The following is a 25198-nucleotide window of genomic DNA, read 5'->3' on the forward strand; positions in this document are numbered from 1 at the left end:
GACTTTTTAAAGTTAAGCAGTATTTTGTAAAAACATTTTGTAAATATGCACATTGTCGTGAATATTCATTAGGTGGGCTGATGTCACATCACCACTTTCCTTTTTTTAATGCCATTACATGTAATCATAATTACATGTATTCAATACTTTCATTCATCTGTGTATGACATATCTCCTCATAGTATAATAAGTTACATTATTGAATCAGCTGTAAATCATTTTCTTTTCATTCTTGTTGGACAAACTTTAATTAAAAAAACATTATTTCATAAAATATAAAAGAACAAGTGGGGGATATGACATCACCGGTTTGCTCATTGAATATTCATGACTTCATGCCTAGAACTGTTTTACTGTAATAATGCAAATCTTTAAAATATCATAACTTTAATCATCTTTTGTCTGATTTTGATCAAATGTTCAGCGTTTTCTGTCTGATTTTTCTTCATCTGTTCAAATCACACCAATTTCAGCTTAGAGTACTCCTTAAAGGACAAGTCCACCCCAACAAAAAGTTGACTTGAATAAAAGGAGAAAAATCTAACAAGCACAACACTGAATATTTCATCAAAATCGGATGTAAAATAAGAAAGTTATGACATTTTTAAAGTTTCGCTTAATTTCACAGAACAGTTATATGCACATTTCGGTTGGTATGCAAATGAGGAGACTATGAGTGACGTCATCCACTCACTATTTCTTTTGTATTTTATCACATGAAATATTCCAATTTTCTCCTCATTGTCAAGTGATACAACATTTAATTCCTCCCTGAACATGTGGAATTAGCATTGTTTAATACTATATGGTTCAGTCCAGTTGGTACTTATTGTCAAATCTATAAAAAATGAAATATTGTATGATTCAAACAATAAAAAACAAAAGAAATAGTGAATGATAGACATCATCGACTGACTCACCCAGTTGTGTACATGTATATCACTGTTTTGTGAAAAATAAGCGAAATTTAAAAAGTCATAACTTTCTTATTTTACATCCGATTTTGATGAAATTTTCAGCACTATGATAGTTTAATTTTTTCTCTATTTATTCAAAGGACTTGACCTTTAATTTGGGAAAACAGTTTCTCAACTCTGAAGGACCATTTTGGGGATCTTTGTACTTACTGTATCTCTTTGGACCATCTTCAAGGCAGAAGCAAAGGGTTAGAGTTGCATCATCTTCAAAGAACTCTGTGGCAAAGGCATCCCACCAGAGATTATCACTTTCCTATATGAGTGAAGGGAGAAGAGAGAGGGATAGCAAAGAAAGACAGAAAAAAGAATTGAAGATGTAAAAGAAGAAAGGTAGAGGGAAGTGGAAAGGGGGAGAGAGAGAGGAGGGGAGAAAGAGAGAGGGTGAATGACAAAGAGGGAGAGAATAAAAAAGGAGAGGGGAGGAGTAAAATAATCGTGAGGGGAAGGAGAAAACAGAGAGAGGGAAGGAAAGAAAGAGAGGGGTAGATTAGGCAAATGAACACTATCAATCTATACATAAACTTTTGAAAATAAAATATGTATACATTATCCATCATTGGACTCCAAGAGGTCTTCACCTTTATAATCTTCTGCTGATTTCAGCAAATTGTTTTTCATGCATATTTATTTGAGCAAAAGGCTATTGAAAGGCTAGAAAAAAAAATGATAACTACTTTTTGTATATTTGGCTCAATATCTTGCAACCCCATGCTTACCCCACCTGGGCTCTGTAACACAAAGATTAGCGATCAATCGCTAAATGAACTGGCCAATCAATATCAATGTTATACGCGCAGTTGGTTTAAAATACTGGCCGGGGACCAATCAGTGCGGTTCTTCCATATTTACAATTCATCTCAAACCTTTGTGTTACGGAGCCCAGATGTAACTTATATGTAACTCCAATAGTAAATTTGGATATATTATCTTAAGGTCAGAGTCAACATAAATATTATATGATCGTCAAATTGAAACAAAAGTAATTCTAAACCAAATATTTATACTCCTGTGTGGTATCCAAAAATTATCACATTCCCTTTTGACCCCTGTATCTTTTTTATAATGCCTGAATCTGTCACTTTAACATGTTAGAAACATTATAAACCACTCATATTGAGCACAAATCATAAAGTTTATGACACCCGTGTCAACAGTAACTTGTGTACCAATGGGATAATTGAGGGTGGGTTCACACAAGAAGGAGTATGTTTATGATTGAACTTTGAAACTTTGTTGAGCATGTGGAAGCACCTCTTTAAAACCAAAATATGCTTTTCCCACTGCATTTCATCATCCCCATACTATCCCTACCCTGGCGGGTGTTTCATAAAGCTGCTCGTAAAGTTACGAACAACTTTACGCACGACTGGAACATGTTCTTAGGTCATAACTCAATTACATAAGGATATCACATAGCACAAGAAGGGGTCACCAGTCGTGCGTAAAGTCATTCGTATCTTACGAACAGCTTTATGAAACACCCCCCGGACTCTCTTTAACCCCATACTATTTTTTTTTATCAAACTGTCTTTCTCCACCCCATACTATTGCTTAGCCAGGATTAATGCCTTAACCCCGGAACATTGCACATCTCATGAATATTGGTGATTTTGCCACACAAAGCGTGATTAACGTGCAATTCGACTTCTGTGATTTGCTAATGCTTAGCCCCACATTTCCTTGGCTCGGTTTTGTTTCACACTGCATCTCTTAGCACCACAATTGTGGTGCTAGCACCGCAATAAGCCAGCTAACCCTGCTTTTTGCAGGGCCAGATAGTACCACACTATTTACCATGCTAGCCCACTTTGCTATTAAACGTAGTGTGAAACCGAAGTGGGCTACGCTTAACCCCCCCCCCCTTAGCCACACCAATTTCCAGCGATTGGAAAATATATGAAGTGTGAAAAGCATATGAGTTTACCTATTAGATTAAGAATTATTGAAAGGTTTGAGAAAAAAGTAAGAAAAAAAAAGAAACGGTGAAGAATCCAATCGTGAAATGTGACAGTGAGAAATTATTTTGAGGGAAAGTCTTTCAAATCAAGGTATCAACAAATGGAATCTTCAGCAACTTTTAAAAGTATTTGCATGTGACATCATATACTTAAAACTTTTATAAAAATCATTACTCTGCTTATTTTTTTAAAAATTTTTTCCTCAAACTCTTCTTACTTCTTGCATCAGGGGAAAACTATTGAATGTCTCGTGGAAACATAACAAGTTAGTTTCATTCTGATTATTTTCTATGTGTACATAATGTCTACAAGAAGATACAAAGTGCACCATAATCCCAGGGGAGTCGGCCACTAATTCATGGCTAATCTTTGCCCGCCATAAACAATTCCTTAGAAAAAGACCCGTATCTCGACTCTTAATGTCAATATAATTTGGGACAATGCCATCTCTACAGAAAATGATTTGGAAATATGTGATCTGTGAAATTGGAAAATTTTCTGACCCACTTTTACATTTTTTGTTCATAGGATCATTAGGTTTCTGTGTGGTCTGGTTGTCAACTAGATCACAAAATGATTAGGAAGTATATTCCAGCAACAACCTCTTTTATGATAATAAATCAATATTTGATTTTATAACTGACTATTCTCTATTGAACATAAAAGATTTATTACAACTTATATAACCAGGAGCAGATACCATACAATTTAATAGAAGCAAAGAGCATGGTAAAAATAGCTTTAAAAAGTTTAGAGCTTCACCATTTCCTTTGTTATTATGAATACATACATGTATATTCCAATCATGCCAAAACAATCACAATCATACCAAACATGAACCAAAATTTTATTCTGATGCCTTCTAATTTCATGCCAACGACATCCATCTGGAACGGCTTCAAAATTTTTTTTTGACATTTAACTCTCACAAACAACTGTATCAAATATAACATTTTCTTGTCTTAATTCTCTCATCTCGACTCCAAACTATTCTCCAATCATTTTCAATCTGACTGATGTCCCCAATCATACCTGTTGAAAAACGACGACAATCAAACTTTCCGTGGGAAGGTTCACACCAACCAGATCAGGAAAAATGAAATTTTTCTGGTGTAAATGCAAAGAAATTGCCACTCTCAACTCAGGAGAGGTAATGAACATGGCAGGGATACATTCACTGAAATCAGCAGTAATGCAAAAAGCTTCGGAAATAAATGTAGAGTAACAGGAGGGTCATAAAAGAAGACATTATCATCATTATAAAGTACAACGTTAAGTAGTATTAAATTACAAGAGTTTACAGCCATTTTCCCAATGTTGCAGGGATGTTTGTAACGTGAATGAGAAATTACAAGAACTTTTACCCCATCAGGGGGTGAAGAATATTAAGTATAGTATAAATTCTTCTTTCAAGAAATGTGAATATCTAAATAGCTTGCTCATTTACTATGAAAACCAAACATGGGACAAGTTCTTGTAATTTACTGGTATTATGCCAGATTGGGCAAATGTGGAAACATCTTAAAATCTTTTAAGGTTGTTACAAGAACAAGAGGTCCCGGCCAGAGTAACCGGACCCCGCTCAATTACCAGGACCAGTTATGAGGCTAATGGAGCTCTGATTGGGGTGAAGCACCGTGGAATTCCAAACGACTCTAATTACAGACGAAAAAACTTTGGATCAACCCAATCAAAACTCAGAGACATAAAGATCATTTCATTCTTATCACTCTGCATGAAGAAATAGGATCTAATTCTCGTTGGGTAATCTTAGATGCTTGAATTTGTCCAGAGATGACATGGTAGGAACAGGGAACCCTGGTAGGAAAGTGGGTGATGAAAACATGTGGACATGCTCTGACCAGGGACCTGCTCTGACTCTGAGCAGTTCAAACATTTTTTAAAGGTAAAAGACAGTACCAGCAGTAAGTAAACAGTGAAGTAAACAATTATTTGATGAGAAAGTCTTTTAAATCAAGGGTAATTGTCATACATGTGATATTATCATACATCTAAATCTGGTACATTAATGTAAACTTATCATTGTAAAAATCATGAAATCTTAGCTCAAAATCAATAATTCTGATGATCACAAACACAGCAAAGCATATGTGGGACAGTGTCTTAATATTGCTTTGAAAAATACCCGACATTTGACAGAATTTCGAGCTTATTTTGCTCATTTCTCAGGCATTACGCATTTTCTTCCAGAGCTATTTCGGCACATATCTTTTATTTACATGTATACATACAAACACTTTGGTGGTAATTTCATTGGATTCTGTTCAAACTCATTTTGAGATTGTTACCAGAACTGGTATTTATCTTTAATATCACTATCATCCAGAGGCCAAAGTTATAGTTAGAACAATTGTGCTTTCACGTTCTCATTCTCCACCTTCATCATCCCCCCCCCCTTTCCTCTTTCCTCATCCCTATTCCAATCCCCTCTCCCTTCCTCCTTCCCATACTGATCATCCCTTTCTTTCCCATTCCCCTGAAATGACCACACACACTTTCAGAACTAATTTCAAACCACTAGTATCGCAAAAAATGATTTATTCTATAAGTAGCTGAATACTGGGTGAGCATTTTGATTTGGAAATGAAATGTAACTCAAAAGCGAAAAATATAAATATGTATAGATATATATGGATTAAGAATGGCATGGCATTATTTTGTTATCACATTCAATTCCCAAGTTTATGTCAAATTTGTTTTTATCTTCTGTGATCATTCATCCATACTCAACCAAATTTCGTTTCTCTAGAAATGGGGCAAATGAAATGAGATATTCTCCCAAATAATGAGGCATTACTTTTAAGCCAGAATCCTATTAATATGAAACAAAATCATCTGCAGCAAGAAGGAAAAAGATCCTACCCATTCTCAGGCCCAATCTATCATTCAAAAGCTGGTGAGTGACTGGCAGATATTTGGAAAACTTTTTTCCCCTCATTCTTCAGTCGGGGCTCAAAAGAGGAGTATAATTGGCGACTCGTAGACTTCTCATAAGCTAAATTTTTGCCTCAATCTTCCTGCTACATTTGAGTTATGGAACTGCATAATAACTGGGTTTTCAGCCAAAAGTCGTAGCTTATTGTAAACAAGTTTCGTCGGGAGCACGAGGGCAAATATCTCATACAAGGATCTCCCAAATTGGGGTGATCTAACCCCTGGAATTCCAAAGGAAATCTGTCGCTTTTGGCAAATATAAATAAGAGGAAAAGACTGGATCATCAATAATACCCATCTCCATCAATCATATTTTTGTACTCTGGGCTCCATTCAGTTTTACCAATGACTTCAGGATAATGTATCTTTGTTTATGCCTATTCAATCATCTTTTCTTTTTCTTGGTTGACAATGATATAACTTTAGAAGTAACATATAAAGACAAGAAAGCACTTTGTTCACTGTTATATCTTCTAAAGACATCCACTTCCTTCTTCATACTTTGAGCCCCCCACTTTTGTTTTTCTTTTTTCATATGCAACTCCCCCAGATACTGATGGTAAATAATCAAGAATTTGGAGTAGTCTATCTGTATTTATTAAAATCCATTAAAGTTGGAGTGTAGGCCTATGAAGTGCTAAAATGGGAACTCAAATTAATTGTAGATTTTTTTTTCTTGTTTATTTTCAAACATAATAAGCGGCAATCTACTTGCACTCACAATGTATATCAACAGCTTGAATAAACAATCAGCATATTCAAATTTGATTAATGCAATCAATATTCAATGTGGCTTTCCATATTCCAGTCTTTAAAATGTCTGTGCACATACATGTAACTAAAACAGTTTCAGGAAAGACATCCCACCCCACCCCCACTCCTGCAAGTTCATCAGTCAACCATCACCATTCATTTTTCATTTCTTCTATTTCATTTCATCACCAAATAATATCAACCACCTGTCAAGTAGATGAGGGAAGATAGTTGAATAAATCACAAACCCTATTATCAAATTTTATCCTATTAGTCTGGATATTGTTGTTTGACATTCTTCAGCTAACAGACCAGGATTTATGGCTCCCTTTTATTAACAGATAGAATACTCCCACAATCATATTCTAATTGCAAAAAAGTATTCAAACTACTTTTCACTATGAGATCAATTTCAAATTTCATCATGACTTGCAAATCATTTGAGGCTAACTGATTAGAATTTACGACTCCCCTGATGCAAAGAGAGCAAACTTGCAAAAATCATTAAATTCTTTAATTCTTCAAATCATTCTCAACTCATTACTACAGGACAATGAATAGCATACAGCAGCCTTGGCCTTATTTTACTAGCTTTTAATCTTAAGCATTAGCCGCATTGATATTTTCTTGCATTGCTACATCTTTCTTTTTAAATTATATGTATCAGATATAAAAACAGATTGATAGAATATGTTTTAATACAAGTTAAAAAACCTAAATACTGTATGCTTGTAAAAAAAACAATTTTGAGGCTAAAAATGGATTTTAATTTCCTTAAAATACATTGAATAAAAGATATTGATGCAGTAATAATGACCAAAATATTTTGCTCTATCTTTCTTTATTATGTGTCTGGCATGATACATGTAATTATGGTTCTGTAACCAAATTTCCTGTACATGTACACAGCAAAAACTGTGGTGTTAACCGGTGTACAAAGAGGACCACACCAATTATTTTACACCGGTGTTAAATTGGTGGTGCTAGTTTTACACCTATAGGTGTTATTACAACACCTATGGTTGTTACATTTACACTCTTTGGTTTTATGTTCAATCTCTAGGATTTTATTTTAACACCTCAGGGTGTGGTCCTCTATTAACACCAATTGGTGTCAGTTTTAACACCACAGTTCTTACAGTGTAGGCCTATATATTGGGCTGAAGTTTGCTGAACCATAAAATATGGACAACTTCCATGAAAGGGTTTTGAATCTAAGACCTAGCTACATGTACATGTATCAGAAAATGCTATCCTAGATGGTGCATGCATCTCTCAATATCAAGAGTGATAAGCTTTGATAACAAATATTAAAGAACAAACTTCTATAAATTTAAATCATGAAGCAAATAAATATAAGTTAAAAAGCATATACCCTGTTCTCATCTATGTCCTTATTCTAGTTTAGTAGAAGCCAGTTTAACATGTAATGGGGAAGTTTGAAGCGTTTTTGGAAGCGAACCTAAAGTGATCTTCCAAACTAGTTTGGAAAACTACCTTACGATGTGGTTTTCAAGACCACTTTGCCTTGTTAAACTGGTTTAAGCGTAGGTAAGGGCACAACCGTTCAACGGAAGCGATCTGTACACGGAATTGGCGCGCTACTCTGTACATACTGTGTGTTGAATGCTTACAAGTTACAATAGGTGGTTTCAAACCGCCTCGATCACAAGAATCCCCGTTAAATTATGAGAACTTTTTTGGCTAAAAAATACCAATTAATTATTCCTGCATTCACACCGCCCCGCGACGTACCCTTCGGGATAAGTTCCCAAAGTTACGAGCATGCGCAGTATGGTCTGATAAGCAGGCAAGGCGCGAGATTCAAATTCACTAGCCCAGCAGCCACCCACGCCGCCGCGCCCAACAACACGCTGGGGCTAAAAGTTCCCGTAATTTGCTTTCACATCGCCAAAATACCTGCGACCTTGGAAAAATCCCTGTGAAAGTTCTTGTAATTTTGCCAAGTACCTACTATTTAGCGGGTATTTTCTTTTGGGGAAATTACGCGTAGTTTGATTTCACATTACCAAAATACCTGGTATTTTCAGATCGGGGTAAATTTCCCGATCAGAGAATACCTGGAACTGGCAAACTTCGAGGCGGTCTGAAACCACCTAATGAGATTTCTAATTTCATGCTGAACATGTGGCTTTCTAGAGAGTGTTCCCATAGCAACAAGACCGCTTTGCGTGAAGTAATTCTGGAAACCAGTTCAGGAGATGATGAAAAGGACACCAGTGAAATGATCTTCTACACTGATTTCTGAAAATGGTTTAAGGGAAACCAGTTCAAGTAAGTACATAAGACAGAAAAAAACTTCCGACAAGAACTCCCACCCAGTTTAGCAGAAAATTTTGATGAATACCCCCCCCCTCCATAAATATATACATTAATAAATGCATAAATAAATATATATAAATGAAGAAATAAATATAAAACCAAATACTGATTTAAAACTAGATCTACAACTATGGTTAGTTTCAACAAGTACTTATTCATTATTTCTGCACAGGAATAAAAAAAATTACAATACTTGATGGTTTCACTAAAACATATCCAAACTAAAGGCATTTCAAAATCTCATCAATAATATTTAATGACAAATGAGCTATGATTTAAACAGATTTTTAATTTGATTGTAACCTTCTCAAGTGTTATTCTGAATAAAAGTCCACATAAAACTGACAAAGAAATGATTTATTGCACATAGAATGCAAAGTTAGACTGCCATTATATTAATTTCTCTCCAATGAATGTTTTTGTGATGTTCCATACAGCACTTCTTTTACAATTTTCTTCTATATGTTCCTTTTTGTGGATATTTCTTACTCCAGCACAATAACACAAAATGGAGAAAAATAGATCCTGGGGCACACTGGCCCAATTTTTACAGCTTCGCATTTTTAAATGGCATGCAGTTCACAGGGTTCACACTGCCATGAGGCAGTATTCTACCTCCAAAGACAAGAAATAATTTTGCAAAAGGCAAGAGAAAATATTCAAGAAATAGACATATTTCACATTTCAGATTTTTTTCTTCTATTTTTGATAACCTTCATCTGCTTGGGACGCCAAAGACTTTAATAGATATCATCAATTATTACAGCTGATTGCAACTTTATGTAGGTTTGACATACACTCGAAGCCTGCACAGTATCAAAACCTAAATCTTATTAAAGTTTAGTCATTTTCTAAATTTGGATTCATTCCATATACACTATAAAAACATGCTTAAAGATAAATTCCAGTTGTGGTAACAATTTCAAAATGAGTTCATACAGAATCCAATGAAATGACCACCAAAGTGTCTGTTTGTACAAATAAAATATATGTGCCAAAGGATTCTGGAAGAAATAGTGTAATTACATGTACTGAGGAATTAGCAAATAAGCAAGGATTCGGGTCAAGCGTCTGGCCGACATTCAAAGCAATAATAATACTGTCCCACGTGCGCTTATCTGTGTTGGTGATCTTCAGAGTGAACATTTTTCAGTGTAGATTTCAAGATTTCACAAAGTTCAGTTTATGTAAAACCCCTTTCATAAACCCAATTATGCGGCTAATAGCAGCATAATTTGGTCGTAAAATCAGAGGAGGACAAGAGTTATCCGCATAATTTTGATTATATTTGGACAAGATTTTGAGTTTATGAACGCATTTCCAATGCGGATAATTGCCATGGTGCGGTCACAAGGTCACCCTTTTCCAACGCAACCGCATCGGAGGGGGCGTGTCCAGTTGTCATGACGATTATCCGCCTTTTTCAGGACGGGCGCTCGTAAAAATAATGCGGCTTATTTTCGGAGTTTGTGAATGCAATTTTATTGAATTATCCGCTTTACTCTTAGGCGGCTAATTGGAGGATAGGTTTATGAAAAGGGTATTACTGTACCAGATCTAGATCCTCGATGATATAGTAACAATTAAGCTTGGTTTCACACACTTTCTTGTGAAATAGTATTTATTGAAACTACTTTCATTTATTTTTAATAGAGTAAGATGTGACCGAAGACCTGATTATTTTAGAGTAGAATTTATTATATCCCTTGCTAAATAAGATTGTTGCATTTAGAGTGCACGCTAGGAGAAATCGAATAGTTTTTATCAGGACAAACATTTGCCATGAAATAGTTTGTTTTCTGAGCTGTTTTTTCGACCCCCCCCCATACGTGCGCTGCGCTCAAGATGCTTACTGCAGCGCCTGGCAGCTGAAGCCATTGTGCGCATCTTGTGCGGTACATGCATCTAGCACGGGGGGGGGGGGCTGCCTGCCAAGTGATCAGAAGGGTACCATTGATGTTTGCATCAATGTATTTGTATTCTATTTATCAAAACAAGTTAAGCCTATAAACAAGGCTCCACATTAACTTTTTTTGGTGGTGGCCCGTTCGGGCCACCAAAACCTTCAAATAATTTTTTTTGGTGGCCCACTAATAAAGTTTGGTGGCCCGAAAAATATAAAGAAAAACATTAATTAAAAATGAATAAAACAAACTGAAATATTCTGCAATCACTAACACGTACCACTATTCTTTGTACATCTTGTATATAAATCGTGCTTGCTGTTATTTTACTTTGCATAAAACAAAAGAAAAAATGAAGAAAGAAAAAACAAAGAACAGGTCATAAAAAAAATCTGAGAAAAACAAAAGAAAATTTAAGAAAAATAAATAAAACAAAATTATCAAAAAATGGGGAAAATTATTATTATTCAGTAGAAACATGTTCTTTAATCAGGTATTTTCAATGGGAAGGGGTATAAATGGTTTAATCACTGAAAAAAAATGAAAGAAAAAAATAAAATGGCAAAAGTTATCTGGAAAAAACAGTGAGACAATTCCTTCCCTATATTTGACAAAATGATGGAAAAAAAATCACATGTCATATCAATGAAATGCCTTCCCAAAGTATTTACTTCCTTAAGAGTGGTTTAAGAAGTCATTTGTAAACAAGAAAGAAAGAGCGGCCTATTTATTTTTGGCTCAAAGAGACACAGCTTCGAAATAAACCAAATATCAACATACATACAAATGCACATATGGGACTGTGATGTACTCACCTATGTGTATTAATGCATTTGGAAATCGGTCTTTTTGAGTCAAAAGAGAGGTCATAATTCCTCCTTTTAATGCTTGCAATTAATCAGGTTTCAGTAATATGGACTGTAGAAGGGCATTTCATTGGTGTAAAATGTGACTTTGACGTAGATTTCCAAAGTTCTGGGGAAGATTTCTTAGCAGTAACATTTCGTATCGCAGCTCCCTGGGTCTGAATAGTCTGCTCGTGCACAGCTAGCTGCATTGGTTTCATGCATGCAAAGCTCAGCCAGACAGCCGGCGCGGCCGGCTGAATAATAGTTACTGTATGCTAGCGGTAGGCCTACATACTGTCATGACTATGCACTCTTTGTGTGTGTGTATTTGTGTGTAGATTAACAAAAAAGGCGCATGACGAATTGGCTTGCAATTTTAACTGTAGAAGGTTGATAAATGCATGCAAAATCGGGAGAAAAATTGCGCTACTTTGAAAATTATTGGTTGCCCGATTCGGGCCACCAAAACTTAACATTTTTTCAATAATGGTTGCCCGAGATGAATTTTTGGTGGCCCCGGGCCACCGGGCCACCGCTAATGTCGAGCCTTGCTATAAAAATTGAAAAGTGAAAGTGAAAATAAACAGAGATTCTTGTACATTGCTCCAACACACATATGTTAGATTACACTGTAGAATGAAACCCTTTTTATAAAGCATTCTACAATTTTGCAACATCACCTTAGCATAGAAGTAAAGCAATAACTTGTATTATCAACTGAAAATGAAAATGAAGATGTGGTAATTTGATACAGAGATTTTAAAGAAAATATCAATTACCCCAGCATTCCACTGCATTTGGAATGAATAGGATTCTTATTGAGTCATCACACTGAAACATATGAAACCGATCTGATCTGTACATTTCCAGGAATCGTCACACCCATGAAGTGTAACGAATACCCAGAGGGAGGTCAATGCCTTTCTTTGGCAATGCCAGTTTCATTTTGATTTCTACATGTAAGTTATAAGTTTGAAAAGACAAGCTTTCTTCTAAAACATAACCATCTGAAGAGCTTACATATATTTCTTTAGATGGGCCCATGGACATTCATTGAATGAATAACAGTGTTAACAAGTGTGCATGGAGGACCACAATGGTCATTTTACTCTGGTGCCTAATTGACAGTGTTGTATTCAGTTCAACACCCATTATACATCTTTGGTTGTAAACTCTAGGGTGTAATTTTAACATCCCAGGGTGTGGGCTTTAAGACACCATCTGGTGTTGACTTTTAAACCCAAATTGTTAAGTGAACCAAGAAATCTCTATTGTTAATTAACAAATAAGGAGTTGGTGCCTATAAAAGGCTAACCCTGATGGGGGCAGTTTAATGTATATTACGTATGCGCCACGGTTGAAACCCCCATTTTCAGCCAAAATTTCTGTTCCAGAGCATCACCAATTCAGAAAGCCATAGAAATTCCTATTTTTTCCCATTCCGGAGACCCTCAAATTCGTGATTTCTCGTTCCGGACAGCGCCCATCATAAACTACTCAGCCATTCGAAGCAGTGAGCTTGATCAACACAGAGCCAGGCGCGTACGCAGGATTTTTGAAAGGGGGGGTTTTAGAGCTGATTTTTTTTTTTAAATCTCCCGCCCAGTCTCTAAAAAGTGATGAGCGGGGGGGGGGGGAGGTGATGATTTTTTTTTTCAGCGCTGCAAATAAGACAATAACATTTAAGTGGGGATGGGTATGTAACAGTGCGGTCATGACCCGCGAGCGAGCAGAAATGTTCTCGTTTTTGCGTTGAAAACATAACCTTTTTGTCAATAGTTTGTTGGTATCATAGTCGATGCTACATGTCCTTCGGATCGTAGCACTCATGATATGGCCAACCGCGTAGCCAGGATTTCATTTTGGAAGGGGTGGTAAATGCACGCAAAGTGTGCCAACACTTACAGAGCGCGCAAAGCGCGCTCTCTAGGAGGTGGGTGCAGGGAGGGGGAGTTTGCCCCTCCCGCGCGAAGCGCGAAGCTTTTAGTGTTTCATAAATTAAAATGAAAAGGAGCCGTTTCTCTTGTCTCTAGTACCTCCAATTCGGTTGACTATATTGCGATTTTGAACCTTGTTTTCAAAAGTGATTGTAAACGCACAAAAGAGGTATACAATGGAGGAAATTAAAATGATAATAACTCCGCGCAAAGCGCGGAAGCTAAAGTGATTTATCAATTTTTCTTGCCATAAAAAGGGTCCCGAGAAAAGGGTATTCTCAAAGATATATTGAAACTTTCTTTGGAAAGATCAGATTTGATTACAAACAATTTAGCATCAGTGCATATTTTCAACTCGCAAAACAGAGGAGAAGATTGGTAGAGGAAGATATTCCTCCCCGCGATGAGCAATGAAACTCTGAAATTTCAAAGGGCGGACGTTTCATCAAATGTAGATATCTCTAATTCCCAATCGTCTCTAATTCAATTGATTTTCTAAGATTATTGAACTTCATTACAAGGTAAATAGTGCGCATAAAGTTGAAACTTCTGTGATTTTTTGAAATTATCTATCTATATAATAAAGGATGATTAATTTTTTTGACTTATCCTGAAGCACTTCATTTTGAATATAAAGAAACTTAAGTGTCATTCAAAATTTCAAACTGAGGGCGCAAAACAGGACAGGAGATGAATGTATACAGGGAAATGACATGAAGTTTAATACAATTTGATAAAAAAATATTGTACTTTTTTATTTAATACGACACGAATTCCATACCTTCCTCTTTTTAAATAAGGAACCTGTTTGCCCCCAAATTATGGTTGTTTATAGTAATGAGCTGAAAAGCGGGAGAAGCTGACTTTATGGAGGTGACGGCAGAAACTGATATAAAGATTTTACCCGCTCGGAGCCGACCAGACCAGAAGTTGCGCGATCAATTGAAAAAAAAGATAACTTCATACATTTACTTCGGCCTAACCTTACTCAAATTCATGCCCTAATGTATACAATTTTAACTTTAACTGGCAAGAAGCACATAGCTGAGGTGGAAAAACAGGGTTAGAGAAAAGGTGGGGGAACAATGGAGAACTTCAATATTGTCATTTAACCGCGCGCAGCGCGGAAGCAAAATTCATATATGAATTTAAAGCAAGAAGAGTGAAGGAGTTTCTCTTTTGAGAAAAAAATAAATAAATAGAAAAAACACAAAGCTACCTTTCGTCCCTTTCCTTCCTTCCCTTTTCCTTTTCTCCTCTCCTTTTTTCCCTTCTTTTTTTTCTTTTTGGGGACGTTTGGGGGGGGGGCGACCACCCCCCCCCCGGCTACGCGCCTGGATATGGCCTTGATCAGAACACTAGAAACTTGAGATATGTCATGAATAATTACGAGCGAGCGGTGCAAGCGAGCCGAAATGTTTGCGTTTTTCCGTCAAAACATACAATTCTTCTCAATAGCTTGTTGGTAATGATTATATATTAGTTGATGATACATGTCCTTCTGCTCGTAAGTCTCATGATATGGCCTTGATCAAGAGACTAGAAACTTAAGAAATTTCATAAATGATTACGAGCGAGCGGAGTGAGCGAGCCGAAATTTTCACGTTTTCCCGTCAAAACATACATTTCTTGTCAATAGTTTGTTAGTAAATCAAGTATTAGTCGATGCTACATGTCCTTCTATTCGTAACACTCATAATACGGCCTTGAACAGGAGACTAGATACTTATGGAATTTCATAAATTATTACGAGCGAGCGGAGCGAGCTAACCGACATTTCAGCGTTTTCCATCATTTTGGTTTTCATATTGGTAAAACATATTTTGTAAGAAAACGTATGTCTTTGTCTTCTTTCACTTGTATTCATAAGTATACATCATGATAATCATGTATGGCCTTGTTAATGGCGATACCGTGATCATGTCGGCGACATGCGGAAATAAAAGATATAATAAAATGGAGCGAGCGAAGCGAGCGGAAATTTTTTCTGTGTTTTTCGTTGGAAACATGAGATTCTGTTCATTATTGCTGTCATATACATTATTGGGTAGGGGAACTGTCCGTAACCAGACCAAGGAGTTATCGGGCTCTTGCCCGATAACTCCTTGACCAGACCGACCTCTGGGGAGACAAGCAAAAAAAAAAAAGGAAACGAAACGAAACGAAAAGGGGGGGTTTGAACCCCCGAAACCCCCCCCCCCTTGCGTACGCGCCTGCACAGAGCCATATATGCCGGGCCGCGCTAGCCTGATATGAATTTAGCAAGATGTGTGCGAGTTTTTACACAGCAGCGACCATGCTATGCCCATGATTTAATGACTTTCGTAGAGCCCTGTTTTAAGACCAAAATTTAGTTCCAGAGCCCGACCCCTGACTTTGTCACTGCACAAAGGTATCACTTTATAATTAGAGTATCCCCCCACCCCCCGTCCAAAACTTGAAGTATCCACCAAATTAGCCCTTATGTGAGTAGCAAAAAAAGCAACTATGTCTCCCCCCCATCTCTACCAAGGCCCTTTTAAGAATTTTACTTCACTTTGTTTGCTTTCTGTGAAAAGTGTCTTTGTTTTTTTTGTTCTTTTTAAAAGTGGGGATAATCTACATTATACATGTATATTGACGAAAACATTCATGACGGCTCCTCCCTCCCATAACAGATATGACATTACACAGGGCTCGACATTAGCAGTGGCCCGGGGCAACCAAAAATGAGAGTCGGGCCACCAAAATTTTGTAAAAGCCTACACTTGGTGGCCCGGTTGGGCTACCAAAGTTTTGATAAATTGTTATGTTTTCTATTGTTTTAGGGCCACCAAAAATATGAAATTGATGATTTTGGTAGATTGTTTGGGCCACCAAGAAAAAAAGTTAGTGTGGAGCCTTGCATTACACTACAATCAGGCATGAGCCCTGTATCTTAAATTCGTTATTCACCATGAAATAGCAGGGCCCGCTGGGAGAACAGTTTTCAGAACTGAAGTGGCTTACCTGGCTAAATATACCTTTTATTTTTATATCATTATTAAACAGGAGGGGGGTGATGAGGTGATGATAGTCTCCCACAGGATGCTGCACAAAATTGAAAATTTGAGGGGCAGGGAGAAATCCCCCCCCCCCCCACCCCCGGCAGTCTCCCTATGATCACCACCCTCCATGATTGGTTTTGTATCATGATTAACTTTGGGGTGTTGCACTTGAAAGTGAATTAAGTCCCAAATTCAAGCCTTTAAAACACAAATTTGTAGTTGATCTGCATTCAATTGAAACACCAAATTGCACCAGTGTTTGAAGGACTTACATTTGATTTGCAATTGAACGGTTTCTTGCAATGCCCCATTTTACATGTAAGTGGGGGTGTGATTCACTTTAGAGTTAAATCAAATATAGGGTGGATTGTTATTTTTAGATCCAATTCTTAATACCAAATCTTCATTAATGTTTCTTTCATTAAACCTGTCTCTTTTTTTTTGTTCAGGGTAGCATTTCATGAAAGGACTTATTGGATGATTTCTCTAACAGTTACCATAGTAACACTGCTTCTTCATGAATAAAATTTGAGGAAAAATTGTTAAATTTGACAACTTGTCAGACATTGGTTGATTTTAAAGGTCAAGTCCACCTCAGAAAAATGTTGATTTGAATCAATAGAAAAAAATCAGACAAGCAAAATGTCGAAAATTTCATAAAAATCGGATGTAAAATAAGAAAGTTATTACATTTCAAAGTTTCGCTTATTTTTAACAAAATAGTTATATGAACGAGCCAGTTACATCCAAATGAGAGAGTCGATGATGTCACTCACTATTTCTTTTGTTTTTTATTGTTTGAATTGTACAATATTTCAATTTTTACGAATTTGACGATTAGGACCTCCTTGCCCGAAGCACGAAATGTTAAAATAATGGAATTCCACGAGTTCAGGGAGGAATGAAACTTCATTTCACATGACAATGACGAGAAAATAACAATATTTCATATAATAAAATACAAAAGAAATAGTGAGTGAGTGATGTCATCAACTCTCTCATTTGGATGTAACTGGCTCGTTCATATACTATTTTGTTGAAAATAAGCGACACTTTAAAATGCCATAACTTTCTTATTTTACATCTGATTTTGATTAAATTTTCAGTGTCATGCTTGTTGAATTTTTCTCTTGTTATTCAAATCAAGTTTTTGTTGGGGTGGACTTGTCCTTTAAGTCCAGTGTAGGTGTTGGAAGCACAATTTGGATTGTGCTCAAAAACCTATTCTGAGTTTACAAAAATGATACAGATCACAATATTAACGGCTCAACATCTAGTAAGTGACTTTTCAGGACCCATTTCATTTTATGTTTGTTAGGTGCTCTGCTCATGTAAAAATTGACCCAACACCAAAAGGTCAACACTGAACTTGCAAATACCCAATAAATGTTGATGAAAGAAAAGCTCCCCATGACTGATTCCCCCTTTAATGTGGATAAGGGCTTTGGTGGTGGCAAAAAGGAAGCCAGAATCAATGAGCACATAGCCACCACTGGATGCGTTCAGGCAACTTTCTTAAGCTTGCATCACAAACATGAATCTGAATTAAAAGCCAATATGAAACAGTGTTACACTGGCATGACTTCAAGCATATTTTTTTTTCATCTATGTTGATTTTCCCACAATTCCAGACATGAAAGTAGTAAAGCTCATTGTGATATATAAAGCACAGTAATAAATTCAAATGAATTTAATCTAATTTTATTGAATGTTATAGCTATGGATGCACATGAATCTGGTCACAATAAACCTCCGTCATTTAAAAAAAGGAAAAAAAACCTACATGTATTTCAACTTGTTCTATAATGTGCCGTACAAAAATGTGTCCTATGGAAAGCAGCATTACCCCAATTTTTTTTTAAATCAATGGCCTGCTTTTGTAAGCAGTTTGTCCCAGAAATTTATTATTCATTTTAGTTAAAAAGAAAATTGTAATGTCTTTGGCTTGACGATCGTATTCAAGTGATTTTTAAGTGACTGTTATCACCTCATTTATATGACAATAAAAATGCATCTTTTTCATTCTTTTTACGAGGTATGCATCTTATTACTCACCTTGCCGTCAGAGCCATATTTATAATGTTGGAATTCTACAAGAAGCGTCCTTTATCACTACTCCTTTAATTGATCACAGACAAAGCAATGGGGAATGAAGAAAAACTACTGCAAAAGGTGCATACATTACATGTAGCGCCTTTATATCAAGAATGAGAGGCGTTATGCATCTTTTAAAGAGCCTTTATACCGCATTCACTTCTTTTTTCTGTAATGAATGTTAGGATTGTGAAAGAATAGGCACAGGCAGGATCCCTGTACGAAAAAAACGTGGCTATGATCGATGGTTTAAAGTAATGTTTGCAAAAAACGTGTTAGAAAATGCTAGCTTGAACACCACCAATCACAACACTGCCAACACTGTGAAGTGAACAGAATACAAACACGTAAGCAGGCGAACCCTTAGGCGCATAGTAATTTGATAACTTGCAATTTTTGTGAAATTATTCAACGCCGGGCTGTATAGCACGGCTCTGTGGGGAGAGTAGAACCCTACCTGTTGCATTTATAGGCCATTTGAAATGTGTCAAAGGTAAAACTGCCAATACCTTTATAAGACTCAGTAGATGGTAAATTGCCATTCCGTCTATTGCCAACTCGTCCACTTTTCACAAGGTGTTGCTTCAGTTAGTCTAATGCCATTCAATCCATCAACATTTCGTCTAAAAACCATTCGGTCCAATGACCATTTGGTCCAATAATCACTTTGTCTAATCACCAGTTTGTCTATGACCATTACGTCCCATATCCAGTTGGTCTAGTACCCATTTTCTTTTTATTCAACTCGCCCAATTAGCACTTAGTCCAATTTGACCGAATGGCACATAGACTTCATGGCTCTTGGACCAACTGGTTGTTAGACAAAATGACCAATTTGACCAAATGGTATACAGGCTACATGGTTCTTGGACAAACTGGTTATTAGAAAAAATAGTGAGTGGACGAAATGGCAATTAAAATCCATGGATAGTGGACAAACTAATTGTAGACCAAATGAAAGTAGACGAGTTAGTAATTGGACAAAATGGCATCTGACCACTTGACAATAAACCCAGTAGATATTTCTTTACAGCCCCAAAGGGTTTTGATGGTGACTTAATTCAGCAAAGAAAAGAACAATACAACAACAAAAAAGAGCACCTCCCACCTCTCCAACCTAAATTCTCAACAACCAATAATGACGGATAAGAGTACAGGATATGTTTTTAAAAATTGCATCTCCTGTCAGGGCTACTTATCTACTACCATGTTGTATTGAACTGAATAGTTTCAATTTTCCCGAAGTTATTTTAAACTTTCACGGGCTATAGTTAACATTTTGGAAGCAATTATCATCCATCCTCATGTTTGCTTTCTGCTGGTTCAGGTCATTTCATTTACATTATCGTCTGGACACTTGTCTTCATTCATATTTTTTAGTTGAGCAAAAAGAAAACTAGAATTTTTGCGAATTAAAATATGATGTGCCAAAGGTCACAGATGAAGAAATAACTTGAATAATAATAACTTCTTAACTTCAATGTATTTTTATGTACCAGCCTGCATTGTATTTAACCTCTATTCTGCTTTGAGATGACCACTCAGGCAAGGATTATTATTAATCAAATACTCTTCAAATTTTTCGGACCCCATAAAAGTCTAACTCTGGATCCCGCCTGTGACTAGGCCCGTTTCGTGTACACGTGTACACGCACGGTCAAGTCAGTGCACGTGTACTAAATTCCATCACCGTGTACACGGTAGCATCTGCATAAACCAGCTCACAGCCTCACATTAAATCTTAGTTCTCAGACACTGCACATGTTTTAATTACTAATATGTCAACATATTTCAATTAATCCAGAGTGAGTTCACTTCCAAAATCGCCAATTTAATCCACATTCTTTCTGGAGACTCACGTTTTTGTACCACGAAATTGGCACGAAATGGGTCTGCTCCGGTCTCAAAAGCTCGAAAGCGTTGCTCAATCACACTCAGAGTCAATTTGAGAATCACCAATTGCGATAGCGATCATCGCTACAACTTACGTGTTATACGCTCGCACACAAGCCTACAAACAAACGCTCTTCAAATTGGCAACATAATAATGAAAATTAATCGATAACTTCAGTTACACTTATTCTGCAGCGATCTGTGCATGCATGTACGGTACAGTATACAAAATGCGCATCCACCGAGCGTCGGCGATAGCTAGGGCCCTGCACTGATTTTCTTTTGCATTCTTTATTAATTTAATGCGCTGCTAAGCCGAGTAAACTTTTAATTTGCACCAATTTTTGTGGATTGATACTTCAAACTTCTCAGGTATGCTTTAAAACCGTGACTTAGGCTATATAGACCCCTTTTTATGACATATTGATGCGGGTCCGTGTCGACATGAAAACAGAACTCGCTCTCACAGTGTTTACAACGTGTACACGTGTACACGACCGAAAAACACGCCGTGTACACGTGCATCAAAAATGGACTTTCAAAACGGGCCTACCTGTGACTAGGAGCAAAATGGACCCACTGACAAAATGCTTCCCATGACTTTTCCTTAAATAACGTGTCCTGACATATTCATCCATTTGGTTGGTGTTGGTTTTTTTTTCATGAATCACCCTGTATTGATCCAATTCTTTCCGGATAGATGTACATGCAATGTGTTTTCATGTACCATCCTATACCCTACTCTCACCTCTGTTCTCTGTTGTAACCTTTTGTTGAGATCATATATTCTGTAGTCAGGCTGGCTGATGAATGGCGTGTGCCTCCTGTATGGGAAGAAGAGCGATGGAGAGGGGAAATCAGTATGAAAGACAGATTAATACATCCGTAGGTGGGAGACCATCCTTTATCTTTGATGAGCAAATAATGCTATATGATCGACTGGCAGAAGAAAGACAATCAGTATGTAATCAAGAACTCATTTATCATTCATGATCACTGTCATAAATTATGATGAGTGTGACGACAAGCAAAGCTGTACATCCTGATATCCTCATTACAACAACTCACCAATGAATTTAAAAAGTGGTGTCTGACTGCATGTATTACAAACTTTCCCAAATTGTACAAGTGAAAATTTTCTTATAGCTATAAGAACTATGATGCTTGATATGCACAGATTGACTTAAAGGTCAAGTCCACCTCAGAAAAATGTTGATTTGAATCACTAGAGAAAATCAGACAAGCACAATGCTGAAAATTTCATCAAAATCGGATGTAAAATAAGTTATGACATTTCAAAGTTTCACTTATTTTTAACAAAATAGTTAAATGAATGAGCCAGTTACATCCAAATGAAAGAGTCGATGATGTCACTCACTCACTATCTATATTGTTTTTTATTGCTTGAATTATACAATATTATAATTTTTACAAATTTGATGATTAGGAACTCCTTGCCTGAAGCACAAAACGTTAAAATAATGGAATTCTACGTGTTCAGGGAGGAACGAAACTTCATTTCACATAACAATGACGAGAAAATTTAAAAAAATCATATTTCATATAATTAAATACAAAAGAAATAGTGAGTGATGTCATCAGTTCCTCATTTGCATACCGACCGAGATGTGCATATAACTGTTTTGTGAAATGAAGCGAAATTTTAAAATGCCATAACTCTCTAATTTTACATCCGATTTTGATGAAATTTTCAGTGTTATGGTTGTTGAATTTTTCTCTTTTTATTCAAATCAAGTTTTTGTTGGGGTGGACTTGTCCTTTAAAGGGATGGTCTAGGCTGAAAATATCTATATCTAAATAAAATTAACAGAGCAAAATGCTGAAAATTTCTTCAAAATCGGATAACTAATAATAAAGTTATTGAATTATAAAGTTTAGCAATATTTTGTGAAAATAGCTGCATGTCATCATGAATATTCATTAGGTGGGCCGATGATGTCACACCCCCACTTTATTTCTTATGTCATTGCATGAAATGATAATTCTTTCATTTCATCATACATGTGTGAATAATGTATCTCCTTTATAATAAAATTAGTTGTAGCAATGAATATTTCATGCACTAAATCAGTTTTCAATCCATTTTTTCAGTTCTTGGTAGAAAAATTTGAATAAACCTTATTTAATATAATAAAATACAAAAGAACAAGTGGGGATATGACATCATCAAATTGCTCATTGAATATTCATGAAGACATGCCTACAACTGTTTCACCGGAATGAAGCAAATCTTTAAAATGCCATAAAACTTTGTTATTCCTTGTCCGATTTTGGTCCAATTTTCAGTGTTTTGTTTGTCTGATTTTTCTTTCTCTGATAAAATCATATTATTCAGAGCCCGGAGCATCCCTTTATAAAGGACAAATGAACAGTTGAAACAGATAAATCATTTCACTGTGGATTATTATTAAAGAGGGATTATGAAGATAAACGATCCCACATGCAATCGATTCTGTGACTTCATCATCTCTCTTCCTTCTTCTCCTCATATCCTTCTCCCCATATTCCTCACCCACATCCTCCTCTTCCTGTATCCTGCTCCTTCCCCAACCACCCCTTTCTACCCTCATCCTTTTCATATCCCACTCTACCTTTTTCGCCTTATTCCACTCCACGACCCCCTTTTCCTGCTCCTTGCTCCTCCCCCCACCCTCTACAATCTCCTACTACCCCTTCCACATCTTTCCCCTCCATCTCCTTCTTACCGCAACCTCCTCCTTCCATCATTCTCTTCATATCCTTCTGTATCCTTTCACATTGTTTCACTCCACTTCCTCCTCCTGCTGCTTCCTGCTCCTTCCCACACACCTCTTTGTGGGTGTTTCATAAAGCTGTTCGTAAGTTAAGAGCGACTTTAAGAAAGACATGTTGATCCTTTCTTCTGGTAAATGGTATATTCATTGGTTATGGTTTAGCATGTAAGAAAGGGTCACCAGTCTTTTCACTTCATGAAACGGCCCCAGCTCTCATCCTCTTCCTACAGTAACCCTTGTCCCTTATTCCCCTCAAGATCCTCCTCCTCCTGTCTGCTCCTTCTCCCCACCCCCCTCCTCCTCCTCCCCACCACCCCTCCTCCTCCTCCCCTCATCATCTTCCTACTCCCCCATTTTCCCTTGTTCCTTCCATTCACCCCTTCCTCCTGCTTCCTGCCCCTTTTCACCACTGCACCCTCTTACCCTCGTCATCTTCTCTTCCTACCGTTCCAATTCCCCTGATCTGTCAATCCACCCCTTCATTCTTGCCCCTTCTCCTAGCCAGCATTCTCCTCATTCCTCACCCCCTCCCTACTCTTTTCCCTCCAATTTTATTCCCCACCTGCCTCTACCTACTTTCTGCTCCTCCCCCCCCCCCACCAAAACATGACCCCTCCCCCGTCTCCCCTTCTGATAAACACCAACGTTCTATGTTGCCATTAAATAAAAGCAACAATCACACCAACAACATTCAAAATTAATGACTTCTTCCTAAATTTCTTCTCAAACCCACTTGTAACTGGAAATATTAACAAAACAGAAAAGAAACCAAGTACTCTCACAGTTTATCTCTTTACACAATGCTTATCAGTATGTCAATACCTGGATGTGCTCTTATCCAAATAATGTCAAATAATTCAATTTCTTGTGAGCATGAGAAAAAAATACGTTGATAAAATATTTGATATCAAATCTTCCATAAAAGGTCTCATTGCCATGGTATTTCAAACCTACTTGCCGAGATCAGAAATAAAAAGTAAAGTGTTCAATTAGTTTTCATTTTCTTGAAACCATTGTAAAGTACACTGGCATAGGTAGGTCCTAGACGAGTCCAATGAACATTTGTTAAATTCACATCACAGATTTGGACAAAGAAAACTAGACATGTCAAAACACCTACTGGATAATTTCCCCCCATCCTAGTACAGGAATGCCAAGCATATACAGAACTAGCACAAAGATATACATATACACTGTATCTCTTTCTCTATCCGTAATATGTCTGCATAAATTTATGCGTAGGAGATGCGATGACCCCTACCTCGCTCTTGCACCGACTACAAGCTCTAGCCCAACGCTGGCTCTGCCATCAAGCTAAGCTGGACGTTACCCCCACCCGTCGAACTTAAAGGGGCATGTACATCAGTAAATACAAAGTAACCCAAAATACCACAACATGTATAAGTGCCTGCATTGCATTTCTAAAAAATTGTATCTTTCTCTAAAGGCTTGCTCTCAGTCACTAAGGTGAAAAAACTTCCAATGCTTTTTAGTGTTTTTACAATTTGCCTAACAAACTGCCTCACTCATATGATGAAAGTTCATCATACCAACCTCAGGTAATCAAGATTTACATACCTATTTGAAGAAAACTAATGACATCTTCATGTACAGGTATTAACCCTTAAAGATTTGATAGGTCCACACTTTTTTTTTTCAAAAACGAGATGACGGCTAAAATTCACAGCCTCAGATTCTTATAGGATTATCATTTATTCATTTATTTTTATTCTATA

General features: G+C 36.8%; 1 protein-coding gene across 5 annotated transcripts in view; it reads right to left on the reverse strand.

Moving 5' to 3' along the window:
* LOC121425004 (LIM domain-binding protein 2-like) overlaps positions 1 to 25198 on the reverse strand; it is an 83933-nt gene that overhangs the window by 35762 nt on the left and 22973 nt on the right. For all 5 annotated transcript variants that reach the window (XM_041620921.1, XM_041620924.1, XM_041620923.1 and 2 more), the window contains exons 3-4: positions 21437 to 21512; positions 1128 to 1230 (exon numbers count right to left, since the gene is read on the reverse strand). In XM_041620921.1, the coding sequence (XP_041476855.1) occupies positions 1128 to 1230; positions 21437 to 21512 (179 nt within the window). The remainder of the gene's footprint in view (positions 1 to 1127; positions 1231 to 21436; positions 21513 to 25198) is intronic.

This window comes from Lytechinus variegatus, chromosome 12 (genome assembly GCF_018143015.1).
Source record: "Lytechinus variegatus isolate NC3 chromosome 12, Lvar_3.0, whole genome shotgun sequence".
Taxonomy (NCBI): Eukaryota; Metazoa; Echinodermata; class Echinoidea; order Temnopleuroida; family Toxopneustidae; genus Lytechinus; species Lytechinus variegatus.